The sequence below is a fragment of the Chelonia mydas genome, chromosome 7 (assembly GCF_015237465.2).
Source record: "Chelonia mydas isolate rCheMyd1 chromosome 7, rCheMyd1.pri.v2, whole genome shotgun sequence".
NCBI classification, from domain to species: Eukaryota; Metazoa; Chordata; order Testudines; family Cheloniidae; genus Chelonia; species Chelonia mydas.
Genome location: NC_057853.1, coordinates 104,130,293 through 104,149,655, shown reverse-complemented (window position 1 = coordinate 104,149,655; position 19,363 = coordinate 104,130,293). Strand labels below are relative to the sequence as shown.

The window sequence follows — 19,363 nt, the reverse complement described above, 5'->3', positions numbered from 1 at the left end:
GTCCTCCCTCTAGCTCCTACGTTTAGGGGTAGCCAGGGGGCTCCGCGCTCTGCCCCCGCCCCACTCCTGCTCCCTTTGGCCAGGAACTGTGGCCAATGAGAGCTGCAGGGGCAGCGCCTGCGGATGGGGTGTCAAACACAGCCACCTGGCCGCGCCTCTGCATAGGAGCCGTAGGAGGGACATGCCATTGCCTCCGGGAGCTGCTTGGGGTAAGTGCCGCCCAGAGCCTGCACCCCTGAGCCCCTACCATGCCCCAACCCCCTGCCCCAGCACTGATTCCCCTCCTGCCCTCTGAACCCCTCAATCCCAGCCCGGAGCACCTTCTTGCACCCCAAATCCCTCATCCCCAGCCCCAGACCAGAGCCTGCATCCCCAGCTGGAGCCCCCTACCCCCCCGCACCCCAAAGCCCCCTCCCACACCCTGAACTCATTTCTGGCCCCATCTCAATGCCCGCACCCCCAGCCAGAGCCCTCACTCCCTCCTGCACCCCAACCCCAATTTCATGAGCGTTCATGGCCCACCATACCATTTCCATACCTCAGGCCTAAAGGTTTGCTCACCCCTGCTGTAGTCAAACACTTTGGGTTAAATACAGGGGTAACTGGGTGAAATTCAATGGCCTGTGTTATACAGAAGGTCAGATTACATGATCTAATAGTCCCTTCTGGTCTTAAAATCCATGAATATATGAAAGACTAAAATTCTGGCAGTATCTTTTAACTCCTAGAAATATCTTTCCTTAATTGCAATATGTAGATCTAAAAAATGAGTGATCCCAATGATCTACTATTACACAAGCAATGTATAGAACCTTGTTATTAAATGGCTTGAAATAAATAGATCTTTACTCGAAAAATGTGTATGCCAAACAAATGCAATATTATGCTTTCTAGTGGATCCAAGAATTTCAGCACTTGTAGTGCCAATGATTTTGAGAAACTCATTCTGAATGGTGGAGGAAACTGTCTTAAAAATGCTCCAAAACCAAGTGATATTTTCACAGAACCTTTCTGTGGCAATAACATGGTGGATAAGAATGAAGAATGCGATTGTGGCAAACCCCAGGTACAGTACTTCAGTTCATTTGGGCACCCAGGCTTCAATCTCAACCTGTTTTGTACAAGACGTTCTTTGGGGGAAGGGGTGTAGTGGGGGCAGGGCCCAAGGCGGAGCAGGGGTCGAGCACCCCCAGGGAAATGAGGAGGCCGGCGCCTGTGATTGGTACTACTTAGAATATATGCTAGCAAATACCAGTGGTGAGGAAAAACCCATGTTCAGCTGAAGGTTTTTTCTGGCACCAAAAAAAACCCCCTAAAAACAAATAATTTCTATATTGTACTCTTAACTTGGAAAATAAAATATATTGAGTGCTACAAACTGTTAATAGAAACCTATGGAGTTCTGCTTCTCTAGGACCCTGTTCTATTTAGAAAAGCAGTTATTGCTTTACCTGTTGTTGCTCTTATCCCTATGCAAATAGCCAATCAAAAAGAAAGTTTCTCTCTAGTTTCTGATATATAGCCAAACTGCATGTTGCCTTCCAATAGGACAGAGAACTCTAAACTTCAGACACTGAAAGAGACTCAGTACATTTGGCTTCTGGTCAGAACTTAGTCCGACTGTGTACTTCAGAAACCCCTGACTACAGAGAAAAGTAAAAACACTGTGTGCCTGATTCATGCCTTTGCTATAGGAGTGTACTAATCCTTGCTGTGATGCTGTAACCTGCAAATTTAAGTCTGGATCACAGTGTGCTGAAGGGCTGTGCTGTGAAAATTGCAAGGTAGGCTGGAGGAACCCTTTTTTGTTAATTTATGTTCTTAACTTAAATAATTGGTACTTATTAGTAGTGAATATTTTTTTTAATTTTTAGAAATGGGTCTATCACAGTGTCTTTAGACACCTGTATATACATTATCAAAACCGTATTCAGGAATGTAGATAAAAGTAGGGACAGTGAGTGAACAGAGAATCTTGGTCTGAGGATTCATGGCTTTATGTGTGATCTTCAGCTTACAAATGAAGTGTTGTCTCTGGCCTGACTTCTGCTATTAGGCAGAAGTAATTAGATGTCATGTAGCAGTGCCCTCGTTACTGCAGGACCAAGTTTCCATGCATCCCCTGTCTACTCATCACTTTTTATCTGGTGTTTGTAAATGCCACACTCTGAACCAGTGCTATGCAGGATCAAGCTCATCAGCTGTATCAACATGCCACAAAAAACTCACAGGAGTGGCATATGTGCTCTGTATATTGATATGAAGAACTATGTTCATCTTTCTCAAATTTACAAGCATATTTTCTTTCCGAACCTACCACATAATCATTGTATACCTGTGTGTTAGAATTTCTCCTATTGCAAAATAAATCAGAGTAACTTTCTGTTCCATTTATAGTTTAAAGTGGCAGGAGTGGAATGTAGACCAAAAATGAATTTCTGTGATCTACCTGAATACTGCAATGGGACATACCCATACTGCCCAGATGATGTATATATCATGAATGGCTACCCATGTAACAACATGAAAGAATATTGCTATAGTGGGGTTTGCCAGAATTTTGATTCACAGTGTGAATCTATCTACGGACAAGGTATTTTTAAACTATTTGTCTGTGTAACAGAATTCATATTAATAGGAAAAATTCACTCATATGCTCTGTCTTGTACTTAGGATTTAAATAGCCATTGTGGATTATTTGTTTTTATTGAATATATTAGTTGTTAAAAATTTGATATTGTTCTTTTAGGGGCAAGAAAAGCACCCGATATTTGTTTTGAAGTAGCCAACTTGAAGGGAGATAGATTTGGAAACTGTGGAATGTCAAGTGGAACGTACAATAAATGTCCCATTGAGTAAGTGACTAGCAGGTATAAATTGAATCTAATCTTTCCTCCTGTCATTTATTCATATAAACAGTACCATAATATAGAGTATATATTTATACAGATAATGCTTACATGCTCCAATACTTTGGCCTACCTGAGTTATCAAATTTACCTACATTCATCTTAATTTTTTATTAGTCTGTTTTAAATTGATGAAAATAATTTCTTAAACCAATTTAAACAATATGTATAAAACTCAACTTTACTTAAATGTTCTTTTGAAGGAATTGAACCAGATTCTCGCCTCTGAAGCAGCCCTTTTGTGCTGCTTAGGCCGTGGAAAGGAGCTATAATCTGTCAGTACTTGGCCAGCTGACAGGTCCCTTGATGGATAGGAACTCTCAGAAAGCTGACCCACCTAATTCCTGCATCAACCACGCTCCCAGCACAGCACAGAGGGAGGGAGGGGATGTATCAGGCTGTGCTTCACTAATTCTCAGATGGCATATAGTCCCTAGATCAGCCTGTGGTCCCCTAACTTAGATGGAAGATGGGGCAGATCAGGCATAGAATCAGGTAGCCATAAACAGCCGATCTTGGCACAGGAGAGAGTCTGGCCCATCATCACATGTATTTTTAAAATAGATGACCTACATCAGACCTTTCCTTGTAAAAAATAAAAAACCACATAGGAAGGCCAGAGTTATGCACTACACTGCATTATATAATTTTATAACCTGGGGTGTGACCCCAAGGACTTTTCTGTGGTTCTCATCACTATAGAACTGAGCATATGGAATTGTAATTTGTTTTTCAAGGCTTATAACTTGGCTAAATTTGGGCAAATTTTCACAGGGAAGGCAAAAGGCACAACCCTGTCAGAAAAGCCACTCCCCTGCCAAATTTCAAGTTCCTGCTACAAAGCATGGGGCTGCTAAAACTGTTCAAATAAAAGCTTGCAGAAATTTTTTAACGCGGACAAAACAATATATTTTCCCCTAGCCTCATTCTTGGAAATGGCTTAATCCTTTTGTAAGAATTTTTCCAAAAATGTCAACCTGAGGCAACACCCAGCATGCAAAATTTCAGCCCAAATGTTAAAGTCTGGCAAAGTTATAAGCACCTGAAAACAGGTTCTTATAATGAGAAGTGTCGGGCAACCTTAATAGGCCGTGCTACCGGCCTTGCCTATAGCAGGGGCATGTGTGTGTTTATATACCCATAGACAAACACATATATTATGGTGATATCCATCTGATAATTTGCAGAGCCATATGCTAAAATACATTTATCAGGCACCATTAATCCTCTTCATCAACAGGACTCTCTCCACTAATGCATCTCCACAGGGATTACTTCTCGTATCCCAGGCATTTGAGCAGCTTCTGTCAGATGCCATTTCTTTTTAAATAACCTGCAAGAGAAATGTTTCCTCTTTTCCCTCAAATGTGGAAATACCTTGTATACACACAGGCACACAAAATTACATTGTGCCAAAGGCTCAGAATAGGCAGTCTTCAATATATATAAAATATGATACACACACACACACATACAGAGAAAAAGAGAAGGGAAAACTTTCTTAGAATATGAGATTTCCAGCAAGAGAAAATTATTGGCTCATAGTGTAAATTGTGTGAATTTATTAATAAATAATATTTTTGTATTGAGTCTGTTTTCTCCCTGTTACCTTCTATTTGTATTTTATTCATTTATTACAGACATAGTCTATGTGGCAAACTTCAGTGTACATCTGTCAGTCTTGAAAATCTTCCTGCTTCTAGTGTTGTCAGCAATCAAGATGGTGTTTCATGTGTGACTTCTGACTTTGACCTAGGGTCAGATATCCCTGATCCTGCTCAAGTTCAAAAGGGAACTGCTTGTGGAAAAGGAAAGGTAAGGAAGATCACAGCAGTTATTGCAGAATGCATGACACTTACTGAAAAGTTCTCTTTTTAATACATCTTACTATAAGACCCTTAGCTTTCAAAAGCATTAAGCCACATTTTAATTTTCCTCATAACCACATTGGCTCATGACTCTCAAAATACTTGTCTCATAAAGAGTGTCTGTGTGTACTATAACCTTTGATGTTCAGCAGGGAGAATCCCCTCAGACTTACAGGAATGGCTTTTATTTGTCCCATGAAATTCCATTCAGATTTAATTGACATATGAATTGTTAAAAATTGCTGTTTCCCTTCTCTGCCTTGCACTCCACAGGAAAATTTTGGCAGCATGACAAAATCAATAAAGAGGCAGGGCTCAGGCCACCACCGAAGCAGCAGCACCGGCAGCACACATTGCATTGGGAACACAGGGTTACAGTTAGAGCAGCTTTTTCCACTTCCTATTAGAGAGCCAGCTCACTTCCCCATCACCCCTAGATGCAGCAACCCATGTCCTCCCCAGTCAAACAGCTGTCTGCTATGGCCAGCATATGTTGTTGGTACAAGTTGTAGCACTCTGCTGCAATGCTGAACATTCAAGATTCACTGTGCTGATGGGAGTTTGTTACCGTTGAACAATGTAGAATTTATTTGATCTTGTTCTAAAAAAAATGAAAATTACATACAAAATTATATACAAAATCTGCATTAAAAGAACATTGGTAAGATTGCCAAGTCAAACACTCAAAAGTTAGGAGACTCCAGATCTATGGTTCTCCACACGACCTTAATTCAGTCCCCTTGTGCATATATGCATTATGATACAAGCTTTAATGATGTGATCATATACTATTTTTTCACAGCACCATGGCCTCAGTCAGTGCACTGGAGGGACACAAGGAGCAGAAATAGGGCTGTGTGAGCAACTGTAAATCTGGCATTTCCTAATTTTTGAGTGCTTAACTTTGCAGCTGAAGTAATGTTCTTCATAGATTTTTTGTGTTTTATATGTATGTATGTGCATGGGCGTGTCTATATATTGGTATAATAAATCATACTTAATGTTCATTTATATATACATACACACAGAGAAGTAGTATTTATTAGCTCTGTACCATAAAGCCTGCTGTTTGGTTTAACAAAGCTTTAAAATAAATAGTGATTCATATTCTGATTTCACTTCCATCAAAGTATGTCCTAGTGCATGAAAATGTGTGATAAATTAAACCAGAGTTCTAAAGAATCAAGTGTTTTTAGACAGCCTTGTTTCTCACCACTTACATTTTGCAGTATTACTGTTTTTATATATATTATTTTATGTGTATAAAAATATTAGGGTAGTTGAAGTGCTCTTTTAAAATAGATATTTAATATTTTTCAGGCCTGTGTAGACTTTAAATGTGTTAATGCAAGTGAGCTTGGTTACAACTGCGATGTAATGCAGAAGTGTAATAATCGTGCTGTAAGTATATTGTTTTTGTTACATTAGGCTTCTAGAGATTATTGATAGGTGCAATAGATCTAAATAAATAAAATAAATAATGAAACATATGCTTAGTTTTTTCTAATCTGTACTAAAAGTCAAATTCATTATTTGTATCTATAGTTCCTGTTACCAATGCACTGTAAACATTCATCACTAAAGTGGATAGCACATTTAATATGAAATAGGCAAAGTAGATCCAATTACATTACTAGATGAGCTGTCCAATTTTGAAAGCAATGTAATTCTCTGCAGAGAAAATATAATGAATTATGTAATATTCCTGTGTGAAAAATCAGAACAGGATCCAGATATAGTAAAACCCAGAAGCTTTCCTTTGAAACAATGTTCTATGCAAGACAAATGAGAAAAGGGGCTAATTGCTGTAGAGGCTTTGCTGTCACAGGAGCCAGCAATATCACTCACAATGTATGGGAATGCCAATGGAGGAGAAAAAATGGTTGTGCCAAGATCCCTCCTTCAGCTATCCACCACTCTCTGTTTTCACACACAGTTCTTCATGTACAACTCTAAATATGATTTGTTCATTTGGCAGTTCTGATTTGTTCTAAATGAATGTACACGTTTAGGCTGCAATTCTACAAAGGGATCCATTAGCGCAGCCCTTTGCGACCACATGGAGTCTCATTAACTTCAACTGGATTATCTGTGAGAGTCACTGTACTCTCAGGGGAGTAACCCTGAGGAGGTTCAGCTTCTTATACTACAACCAACCCTCACTCTGGGGTTGACCATAAATGTTGTAATGTTCCAAACTTTTCTAGGTACATGCTAGTACTACTTACATACCACTAGCTCAGAAAGGTCTGAAGGCTGTAGCCTGAGGTGGCTTCCAAATAAAACACTTCATATGGCTGATAAAAAAGGAGTCTTTAGAAAAGAGTACAGCTACCATAGACATAAGATGTTATTCAATTTTATAAATCTTTCATCTAAATAATCTATGGTGTTATGAGTGACAATTGTAAAGAAATTCATTTTGACTTGGAACCTAATGCCCCTTCAAGCATGGAATTTGGGCCCTGTTCCAAAACCAGTTGAAGTCAATGAGAGTCCTTTTACTGACTGCAGTGCACTTTGGGTCAGGCTCTTGGTTAACAATCCTGAATGGAACCCTTCTTTTTTCCCATCTCTCAGATGGAATATGGAGAATTAAATAATATAAATGCAAAAATGACATTTCAGTGCTACGAAACATTTATTTAATTGTGGTATCTTGTGTGGTCACAGGTGTGTAACAACAATGGGAATTGTCACTGCAATCCTGGATGGGCTCCTCCTTTCTGTGATAAATCAGGTTATGGTGGCAGTATTGACAGTGGTCCAACTCATATAGGTAGGATGCTGAAGTTCTTTCAGTTTGACTGTAATGTCTGATAAAATAAACTACTACTTACTTTCGTCTCCTTTTTATTTATATTATGGTAGCACATAGGAGCCCCAGCCATGGACCAGGACCCCAGAGGATGGACAAAATCCTCTGCTGGCTTAACACCACTGACTTAAAGGGAGTTATCTGCAGTGTACTTATAGCTGTGCCAGTGCCAGGATATTAGAGAGATAAGGTGGGATTTAGTCCTGCTCACAATCTGGCCCCAATATTTATATTGTGTAAGGTTGTACTACAAAACAAATCTGATATTTTTTTCTTAAAAAAATATTCTAATTGTTTAGAAATCATTATTTTTATAAAAACACAAAAATAAATATATTATTACAAAAACAGATACAAGTCTGTTTACATCACAAAAGTTCAAGTTGATTACAGCTGTGGGCTAAACCCTGTGCTCCTTATTCACTTAAAGAATTGGTAGGATCATGCATGTGAATAAAGTGTTCAGGATTTGATCCACCCATCTAAGTAAATTTAGGAAATCCTGATAAGCAGAATGGGCCAAATCCTGCTTGCTTTTTATATATACCATAGAGCATGTTACACACTTTTTTATTTTTTATATAAAAATCTAATTGATCCATAACTTTATAAAAAACCTTTTATCTGTTACTGAATTCTTATTTTGAAAAGAAAAACAATCTACTTTTGATTTGTCAGTGTGCTGAAGAAAATATGTTGAATCACAGAAATACTGAAAATTGGGATGTGCAGGCAAATAATTTTTTTTAAAGGTGAAATTGTGTTTTTCCGTTTCAGGGATCTTGAAAAAATAAATATTGTGGAAAAAGATAGAAAAGTTAGCACATTACTTTCATCTCTTAAAAAAAAAAAAAAAAAAAAAAAGCAAGCAACCTCTGATCTTGGGGCCAGATCCTGCTTGTCTGATTTATACTATTAGTTACATTGACTTAATTGGAGCTACTAACGTGTGTATGCTGGTCAGAATTTTATCTATGATTACTTAAAGGTTTTAGCATTCTCAACAAGAAGGTTCATATAGCAGCAAAATGTTTGCATAATGAAGTTAAACAAGATGATTAGCTCATGCTGTTTGCATTGCTTTTTTCTAGATACATCACTTAGAGATGGCTTGCTTGTATTTTTCCTGCTTGTGCTTCCAGTGTTGATTGCAGTCGTAATAGCATTTATCAAGAGAGATGCAATAAAGAGAAGGTTTTGCCGGAAAAGTAGAAGACGATACAGGTGTCAAAAATTTATTTTCATCACAACCAATGTCATTCTTGTCACAATAGAGTATTTCATCACTTGATATATCATGTTCTAATGCTACTCAGAGCAGGTCTTAATGTCACCAAGTATTATAAAGCCAGACCCCTGTGATGACTTTGTCTGTACTAGGGCTCCCACCACTTCTGCCACCAGTGGAATTGTCCTGGTGTTATCAACAGTAGGAAGTAGTTGTCAAAATACCCAGTCTAACCACAGCCTAAAGGGAGAATCTGCCTAAGTATTTATTGATTTTCTCTAGATTTGATGCTCATGATTGGACGATGCAAGATTCATAGGGTAATGAAATGTCATCTCCGTAAATTAAATTAGAAAGAGAGATCTGTAGCTTCTATGTTTTGTCATGTAAGGATGGTATCATGTCTTTCTTTAAGTGCAGCTAGTCACAAATGTACCTCACTATAGCTGTCTGTGTTATAAAATCTTCCAGCTGGGGAAACTCGATCCCCCATTGCTTCTTACTTCTTTAGAATATTAATAAACTAATTCTGGGTTTTGACAGATAAAAAGTACAGATACAGTCCATTTCTTTTCTGGAATAGGTTGGAAAAATTACTACATTTTGAAAAAAGTAAGTATAGGACTGGTGGTAGGATGCACTAAATTAGTTGCAGTGAAGAAGTAAAGGGAGATTATATCAACATTTGAAGGTCTAATTTGAGGGTCTGTTAAAGTTTGAAAAAGGGGGAGTGGATTCAGTGTTATTGTAAGGTGACATTTCATCCTCTGGTCTTTAGGGGAACTTAAAAGTTAATACTGTATTCCATTGTGTTATTGATTAGATCATAGGCATTGCTTCAGATTTGCCATATTTACATCCTCTGAAACTGCTGTTTGGCTGGAGGCAATTTTCTGTAAGGCTGGGTTACAGTGCAGTGGTTCAGAAAGCCAATGTTAGTTTCGGAAGATGATCTGTACAATGGAAAAAGCTAGAAATTTAAGCTCTGATCCTGTAATTGATAGTGTGTGAGTGGACTGTGCATGTGCAAGGCACCATTTAAATCAGTGTGCAGGCAGACACATTATCAGGTGCAGTATTGGAACTTTCTTTTTTTTTAATTAATCCTTTTCTGTGAGAAACAAATTATGCAGAAAACCCTAAAACTGTGAAATATATATATATATATATATATATGAAATCCACACTTGTAAATTCTGTATCTCCAAATAAAGATTAAAAAGAAAAGAAACACTGGGCCAGAAGTTGCCCTAAATTATGTTCATGTAGTTCTACACATTTGGCCTCCCGATGCATTTGTGTTTTTCTCAGGCAGCAAAGTTTGTGGCTATTTAGGAACCTTTTTGTTTTAATTAAACTGTTCAGTTCCTCTCCTCTACTCACTTCTCAAGTATTCTTTTCTAATATATGTTGTATTCATTTATTGTCATATTTGTATTAAGTAGCACCTGGAGGCACCCGTGGTACTAAGCTTTATATAAACATACAGTAGGAGATAGTCCCTGCCCTGAAGATCTTACAGTCAAAATAGACAATTCAGATAAAGGGTGGTAAGGGAAATAGAGACACAGAGAAGTAAATGACTTGTCCAAGGTCATACAGTGACAGAACCAGACAAAGAACCCTGATCTCCAAACCCCTGATCAGTGCCCTAGCTACTGGGCCATACTGTTCCTTAAATGTAATTAATCTAGATTTATATTAATTTTTCTGATTATGTGAATTTTATTCTAGGGATAACAATACACAGCAACCAAAGCAAAATAATGGACCTAACCAGAATAACGCTATAAATAATCCGGTAAGACAATGTATGATCGTACTCTCTCCTGTTGAATAAATTTCACTGACGACTAAGTTACAATACTTTAGAAATCATGGTGCATTTTTGGACTTCTGTGTGGTCTGACTTTGTGATACAATAGATTAGAGCCATACGAACATCACAGGGCATTTGAAGGGATTTACACCATTTTACTCAGGATTTAGGCCTATTTTATTATTGCTTGGGTTAGGATGAGAGATTCTGCCACCCACTGGCCTCATGATCCTTCATTCAGCAAAGGGAAGCTGGGCAGCACTCAGTAGTGCTCTTAGTACTGACCAGAGGTGCTTCCTTCCCACAGGAACTGAACATCAGTCTGCAGAGCTCTTTGCTAGCCCAAATAATGCTGGACCTAAACCGTGATCCACGTAGAGCAATTGCCAAGCCAGCCCATAGGTCCATTTCTGGCAAAAATAAATAAGAAATGCTAAGCAAATATGAAGAATTTGCAGAGAAAATGAAAAAAAGCTCTGAAACTTTCATGGATTTTAAAATTAGGGAATAAAGCAAAATAGTAGAAGTGTGACCTTGCTAAAGAAACCTCTTTAAAAATAAACTAAATTAATAGGAAAGTATGTTTGGAACACACAGTTTTGTTTTCTCCTTCCCATCTCCCTGGCACACTATCCATTAAAAAAAAAAAAAAGCTGGTGTCATTTTGAAATGTTTGTGTTTGTTTTATAGTCATGATGTTGAGGACTTGCCCCAATGCCTTTAAGTTTTGTGTCTGCTGTCTTCAGTGTTTTCCCCAAATCCCTCTCTGTTCTTTTCTTTATTCCTGTTTTTTGTCTTTTCTCTCATTCTAATTTCTCTTTCCTTTTTCTGTGTTCAGTTCTCTCGTCATTTAATAGTAAATTGTTTATAGAGCTTTGCAAATATTAACTTTTTACTTCTCATAACACTCCAGTGCAGTATTTAAGCGAGTGGTTTCAGAGTAACAGCCGTGTTAGTCTGTATTCGCAAAATGAAAAGGAGGACTTGTGGCACCTTAGAGACTAACCAATTTATTTGAGCATGAGCTTTCATGAGCTACAGCTCACAGTATGCATCCGATGAAGTGAGCTGTAGCTCACGAAAGCTCATGCTCAAATAAATTGGTTATTTTCTAAGGTGCCACAAGTCCTCCTTTTTATTTAAGTGAGTGTAATCCCATTTTACAAATAGAGAAACTGAGCCATGGAGAAGGTTAAGTAAGTTGCCCAGCATCATTCAGGAAATCTGGGGTAGATGTCAGAATAGAACCCAGATTTCCTGGCTCCCAATCCTGTGGTCACGCCACAGGCCCCTACTCTTCATACTTCTCACACAAAGGCTTTTAATCTCTTCCATACCATGCTTTTCATTTCCCAGACATCCTTCCGCTGCCCCTTTTGATATTATAATTTTTTCAAAGTGCCTTGGGGATGAGCAGATAATCTGACCCCGACATACATACCTATTTTCCCTGTAGATCAGCATGAAAATGGCAGACTGCCACTTTCTAATGGCAATTGCTACACACTCAGTCATAAAGTAATAGTTTGTAGAGGAGAAAGAAAGTTCTGGAGCTGAAGCACAGTAGATCTGGCTCCTATTCCCAGCAGTGCCACAATCTTTGTGTGAGACCCTGGGCCTCAGTTTTCTCATCTGTATAATAGCGATGATAATGCTTTCCTACCTCACAGGAAATTGAGAGGTTTGATAAATTATTTGCAAAGTGCTTTGCGATCCTTAGATACTTCTATAGAAATTCAAAGTATTATTAAATGCTAAACTCTTAAAACTGAAAAGGATTTGTCATAATTTTTGAGGTATTTTGTCAAAAAATGGTATTAAGTATTCTGCTATTTTTGACAAATGTATATAGTGTTCTCAGTTAAAGATTTACAATAGTATATTTATAATTTTATTTATTAATAATTAATAATTAGCCACATGTGTTTTTTCAAAGATATGTCTAGTGTTAATGGGTTTTTTGTAACTTCTTTTTATTTCATACTTGTTGCTCTCTTTTTCAGCCTGCAACAACCAATTCTGGGATTTTTACAATATCGCATTTTCCTGCTCCAAGGTTTGTAATTTTAAATTTTTTTACTGTATTTTTTAAAAATGTGTTCATTGCATTATCATCGCAAACAAAGGGCGTAAAGCGGCTAGTAAATCCGGCACACTCCTAGCTCTCTTCTCTAGTGGCTTTTGTACAGTGTTTTGTACATTGTAAAATAGGCAATATTTAGTGTTTATATATTTGCAGAGAAGTTTTCAAAAATCTTTTCTTGTCGTCATTCTGAAGTCACACAATGCTATCAAGATGGTCTTATACTAGAGACATATTTTTCTTCATTAAGAAGCAAATCCAGCCGGCTACCAAGGATGCATAGATAACAGCACCAATGTTTCTGTTATGCAAGGTGGGGAGCTGATGACATGGGCCCATGTAGGGAATGTGCATCTCCTGGACTGTGCCATGTGTAGCTCCCTGTGAACTTCCTGTAATAGAACACTAAACTGTATTATAGTGTTCCAATGCTAGGTGGCATTGTTTGTAAAATATCTTATTTAAATAAACCTCAGAGCATTGTCAGAGCATTAAAGGATCTTGTGATGAACGTATCTGGTATGTATTAGCAAGCTCTGTAGTCAGTCCATATCTAGTACAGGAACATGACACTTTCTGCATAGCAAAATAGAGACTGGAATGTTCAAAAGATAACCTGACCCAAGGATCCTCACAGGGGAAAGAGAACACGCTGGAGAGGTTACTCAGGCCATTGGAGTGGCTGCTGAACTTTTCTGTGGCCTGGAGGGAAAGTGGGAAGGATTCCTGCCCACTGTGCATCTGGTATGTGCCCAGCCCAGCTACCTAGGCCATCCTACTCGTATTTCCATCAGCCTAATTCTCTGAGTGGTCTTAAATGACTGACTCATCACATCAATGCATGCTTTCGCAGTTTGGGTAGCTACAAAACACTTGTGTTACTGACTCTTATTCCTTAATACCTTACTGTGTTATAGCCATCCTCGAGGATACGTCATCAAAGAACTGTCATCCAGAGTTTTCTGTAATTGTGGGAATGGTTTGCTCAACACTAAATGCGTGTGGATGTACAAATTCCCTTGCAAGTTGTAATTTGTTTAAATGTCTTACAAACCAAACTAGAGGCTGTAGACTGATTATTGTGGTAGGTGTCTGATATTAGCCTTATGAAAGATGAAATCATATACAGCCACCTCAGCATTCAAAAGAAGTGCAAAAATAAACAGAGTTCTTGAGGAAAAAAAAAAATGAGCAACTGTTTTTAAAAAGCATTTGAGGTAATATTGTAGGGGGCGGGAATGCTGAAGCAGTACTGTTTAAAAACCTCTCAAAACAGTTCCTCTTCCATCTTTACGTATCAGTATATTAATATCTTCATTGGTGCTAAATGCTTTTTACTGGTTTCTACAGTAGAGAATTATGAAATATTGTTGTATTTTCAGCCTTATATCAGTCACAAATGTTGCCATTGACAACCTCTTCGGAATGAGAATGTACATGGCTGCATCATTGTAGAGAAAAATGTACCATCAAATTTTCTGAAATTTCCAGTAGAAAGTTGGTCCTGAAATAACACACAATTCCAGAAAAGAAAACGTTAATAACTACAATGTGGGGCCTGCTTCCACTGAAGTTAATAAAAGAATTGGTTCCATATCTAAGCTCAAGATACTCCAGCTTTTTGGATTATTATCACTTATAGCAGACAAAGTGTACTTAGTACTTCAGAAGCCAAGATGCAATCAAAGACCTTAGGTCTGAAGTATTTCTCTGTGCCTATGTTACAACTCTTATCTTTTGTTTGTCTTTTCTATTTAGATGGTAAGCTTTTCAGGGAAGAGACTGTCTCTTATTATGTGTATGTGCAGTGTCTAGCACAATGGGGCTGCAATCTCACAAAGCCTGTTAAGTGCTACCATAATATTAATAGTAAATAATTACTAACATTAAAAATATTTTAAAATGGGAGATTCAACACCTTTGTAACAGGACCTTGAGAAATAACGTGGATAGGTAGATTTCCTGATACTAATGATCTTTCTCAGCTCCTGAAATATGGTATCAAACATGCACTAAAAGTATTTTTCACTCTTTAGGCAGCCAATACAAAATCAGTTTCCTGCAGCTCCTTCAAGATCTCATCAGCGACCACCTGTCCCGCCCAGACCTGTTGTCTGAAAGCCATTTTTAGGAGTCCTCACAAATTCAGACAAATGCCTTGAGTAAACTGAAAAAAAATGTTGCAAAGGTAAATTAATGAAGTATTTTAGAATTGTTCTTTTTTTCTTTGTTATATGAAAGTCTCAATCTTGCAGTCCTAGGAGTCAGAACTACCTTTGAAACAAAATAGACTGTTTCATCAGAAAAGGCATGATGCTGAGGGGAGATGAACACCTACCATTCAACTTCAGTGGAAGTTACAGGTGCCCAGCTCCTCCCAGGCCTTTTTTATCAGAAGGCATAAGAGCCCAACTCTTACCTACAATATGTACAAATAATCATCTCTTCCACAACCTAGACTTTGAGGCACAGCACAAAACTAGCAGCCAGGGAGAGGGGGAGTTTAAGATGGATTTAACTCACCTTCCTAATCCTAGGCCTCTCTGAGGCTCTTGTGTAACTCAGACAGCTCTGGAGGCCTAAGTTATGACAACCTCATTGGGCTGTCTGGTGGGAAGCGGCACTGCCTGGCATCTCTGCAGGACCACTGTGCTGGAGCCCTACCTCACCGCTCTCTTACGCTAGGGTCTGTGAAGAGATCCTTGGGAGGCAGCATTACGGCTGTCTTCTGAGTGCCTCAGAACCAAGACTTTTAGGGCTCTTTTATGCCACTTCAGCCCTTTTACACAATGTCTTGGGGCTGGAGCAGTGGTGATACTTATTAGCAATATTACATTTAAACTCAACTATTACAAATAAACAAAAGAATTCTGGTGAAGAGAATATGGGTATAAATAATGAATGTAGCCTCAGCAATAATTTTTACTTTATTATACATATCCTTGTGTACTACCTTATTTACAATACATGTCAGGAAAAAGACTAGCTGCTTAACTACATATTAAATGTTTACTGGTAATTACAATCTGAGATTTCTAGGAATACATCAGCTCTGAAATGAACACATTATAGTCTTGTAGTTCTAAATGTGACACTATCAGCAAGGAGTTTTAAAAGAAAATAACTAAAATTGCACAGAGTTTGGCAAAATGGACAACTAATGGAATGAGGGCATGGCGAATCTATTACATATATCCAGGGTGAAAATACAGTGGAAAAAGAGAAAATGTTAAAGGTGATTCAAAGTGACAGGAATGATAAAATAAAATTAACCAAAGGACACTTCAGGCTGAATATCAGGAAGATTTCCCAGTTGTGGGCCATATCCCTCCCGCCTGAGTCTGTGTGAGACACCTAAGGTGAAGGAAAGCTCCGTAAGAACTGAGTTTGTTCTGTTCTTCTCAGAGGAATTTCCAATAAGGCTGATGGGGAAACAATGTACATTTCTCTGATCCCTTTCCCCTCCCAACATGGGTCTCACTGTTACCTGAGCTGCTTTCTGTGCTCACTCACCCCTCCCTAGGGAAGGGAGCACTATAGCAAAGACACTCTTTCACATAGAATGGTGAGATCTATGATTGTTGGGCCAGCTTCATGTGTGAATCTTGGGGGCATAAACTAACATCCTAAAATCTATTAACTTATGGATTTATCTCCCAAAGGAACAGTGGAAACCCCTTTATTGTCATTTTACAATTGAACCAGACAATGAAACAGAAAATATACTGTAGAAAAACAAAACTCAGCACTGACAAGGAGATGGATTAGATGACCTAAGTCTCTTCCATTTGTAATTTCTCAGTCTGTGGAAGGCAACCATTATTCTTAGTTATATTAAATGTGTGCCGATTGTTAACCTATTGCTTATTGTTTTAATAATAATAGTATGACATGCTGGCAGTATCTTAGTACAAGTTGTTAATGTTAGCATATTTAATAGTACCTTTATTTTCTGAATATAAGAAATATAAAAGTTGTCAATTTTGTACTCTAGTAGTGTATATACATCAGGAATCAGTAAATCATTTGTACTGGTACTTCTGATACGGAAAAAAATGTTTACTGAAAACTAGCATTGTAATTTATTTCAAACTAAGTCTGGATAAAAATTGATGGTTTATACCTATATTGGTTATAATAGCATTCACACATCTAATTTATTATGGAAATACTATCCAGTGTTTCAAGGAGCATTTTGTTATTCCCACCTTGTTAAGTGAATTGACTCAAGCAATAGAGTCAGAGTGTATCTCTTAGAATTTCAGTAACCTCCATATTAAACATAAATAAAAATGTATCCTATTATCCATGTACATTAATAAAATAGTGTATGAAGTTAAATAGAAGTATACTTTTAAAATCACAGAAGGAAATGTTTGTTCTTGGTTTTGTTTTAAAAGTATTAAAGTTCTGTGAAAGTGTGTTTTTTCTGTCAAAATACCTAGGGATGCACATTTTGCATGGATAAAATCACTATATATGGGCTCCAACCAAAATCCTTCACCCAAAGACTACAAATGTATTGTTCAAGATACTCTGTCGTACTGACAGAAGAATTTTTCTCTACAGCATCTTATTTTAAGTGCTTGAGTATTGTAAATCAATACTTGTGAAACATGTAACATTAAAAAATAAAAATATTTACATATCTATCATTTTCTGAGTATAATGTAGGTACATTTTTTTTTACAATGGGCAAATATATTCTAATTGCAACAACTTCTGGAAAATGAATTAATGGTAAGATAATTTATTTAACAGCATTTGTTTGAAAATATGTCTCCAAGATATATAATAATGTTTCACAGAATTTTTTTTTTTTAACTGAAGTGGTTAAGAAAAAGGTACAGTAGGGGGACCACTACTGCCATCTACCTGTGGTAATTCACAAATGAAATAAATGACTTTGGTATTAACCCACTTAATTTAGGAGATTTTCTATGTCCTAATAAGGAGAGGATGGAAACTACTCAAAATAGTTAAATCCCAAGCAGACTGCGAAGAGCTACAAAAGGATCTCTCAAAACTGGGTGACTGAGCAACAAAATGGCAGATGAAATTCAGTGCTGATAAATGCAAAGTAATGCACATTGGAAAACATAAAATTATGGTGTCTAAATTAGCTGTTACCACTCAAGAAAGAGATCTTGGAGTCATTTTGGATAGTTCTCTGAAACCATCCACTCAATGTGCTGCAGCGGTCAAAAAGGCAAACAGAATGTTGGGAATCGTTAAGAAAGGGATAGGCAATAAGATAGAAAATATATTGCTTCTATATAAATCCATGCTATGCCCAAATCTTGAATACTGCGTGCAGATGTGGTAGCCCCATTTTGAAAAAGATGTATTGGAATTGGAAAAGGTTTAGAAAAGGGCAACAAAAATTATTAGCAAAAAGAAAAGGAAAACCTGTGGCACCTTAGAGACTAACAAATTTATCTGAGCATAAGCTTTCGTGAGCTACAGCTCACTTCATCGGATGTAGCTCACGAAACCTTATGCTCAAATAAATTTGCTAGTCTCTAAGGTGCCACAAGTCCTCATTTTCTTTTTGTGGATACAGACTAACACGGCTGCTACTCTGAAACCTGTCAAAAATGATTAGGGGTATGGAATGGCTTCCATGTGAGGAAAGCTGAATAATACTGGGACTTTTCAGCTTGGAAAAGAGGCAACTAAGGTGGGATATGATTGAGGTCTATAAAATCATGACTGGTGCTGAGAAAGTAAATAAGGAAGTGTTATTTACTCCTTCTCATAACACAAGAACTAAAGGTCACCAAATGAAATTAATAGGCAGCAGGTTTAAAACAAACAAAAGGAAGTATTTTTTCACACAACACACAGTCAACCTGTGGAACTCTTTGTGAGAGGATCTTGTGAAGGCCAAGACTATGACAGGGCTAAAAAAAGAACTAGATAAATTCATGGAGGATAGGTCCATCAATGGCTATTACCCAGGATGGCCAGGGATGGCGCTCCTACGCTCTCTTTGTCAGAAGCTTGGAATCAGCAACAGAGGATGGATCACTTTATGATTACCTGTTCTGTTCATTCCCTCTGGGGCACCTGGCACTGGCCACTGTCAGAAGACAGGATACTGGGCTAGATGGACCTTTGGGATGACCCAATACGGCCATTCTTTTGTTAACTTCAGTCAAGTTCTAATGTAAACTAGAATACACCTAAGAACATTTAACTCATTTTTTTGGAGACTGACTAGATCTCAGGTTTTAAAAACATGTGGACAATAATTTCACCACTTACAAAAATACCATCCATGAAAATACTGTACTTGGTATTTTGTAGACATAGTAACATTATATGCATCTATTCATTGTAGAGGCCACATAGCGAGTCAATCCTACTAAGCAGAGGAGGGCAGTTAGGTCTGGTCAGTTCTAATTTTGGCTCTGCAGACATTTTGGGATCTTAACCAAGGGCCCAGATCCTGCAAGCTGACCTAACGCAGTCCCCTATCCCCACAGTTTCATCCACACGAGTGGAGCACCATGTCTGTGCAGGGCTCCATCAATACAGCTAAGTTTGCGGGCTCGGGATCCATGTCAGGTAAGGCAAAACCTGCTCTCAATCTGATAAGTAGCCTCATTCACTTCAGGAAGACTACAAAGACTACA

At 37.9% G+C, this 19,363-nt stretch overlaps 1 protein-coding gene across 9 annotated transcripts in view; it reads left to right on the top strand.

Moving 5' to 3' along the window:
* Positions 1-17,146, top strand: part of LOC102938157 (disintegrin and metalloproteinase domain-containing protein 9) — a 41,841-nt gene extending 24,695 nt beyond the window's left edge. For 7 of the 9 annotated variants that reach the window (XM_037905815.2, XM_037905827.2, XM_037905820.2 and 4 more), the window contains 11 exons: positions 895-1,066; positions 1,695-1,784; positions 2,398-2,593; positions 2,750-2,855; positions 4,550-4,724; positions 6,098-6,178; positions 7,451-7,556; positions 8,687-8,819; positions 10,558-10,624; positions 12,646-12,698; positions 14,762-17,146. In XM_037905815.2, coding sequence (XP_037761743.1) covers positions 895-1,066; positions 1,695-1,784; positions 2,398-2,593; positions 2,750-2,855; positions 4,550-4,724; positions 6,098-6,178; positions 7,451-7,556; positions 8,687-8,819; positions 10,558-10,624; positions 12,646-12,698; positions 14,762-14,843 — 1,261 coding nt within the window. In that variant the 3' untranslated portion in view covers positions 14,844-17,146. Of the gene's footprint in view, positions 1-894; positions 1,067-1,694; positions 1,785-2,397; positions 2,594-2,749; positions 2,856-4,549; positions 4,725-6,097; positions 6,179-7,450; positions 7,557-7,648; positions 7,786-8,686; positions 8,821-10,557; positions 10,625-12,645; positions 12,699-14,761 lie in introns of those variants that run through there. The other 2 variants (XM_043550498.1, XM_043550497.1) reach the window with 2 other exon arrangements.
* The last annotated feature ends 2,217 nt before the right edge of the window (positions 17,147-19,363 follow it).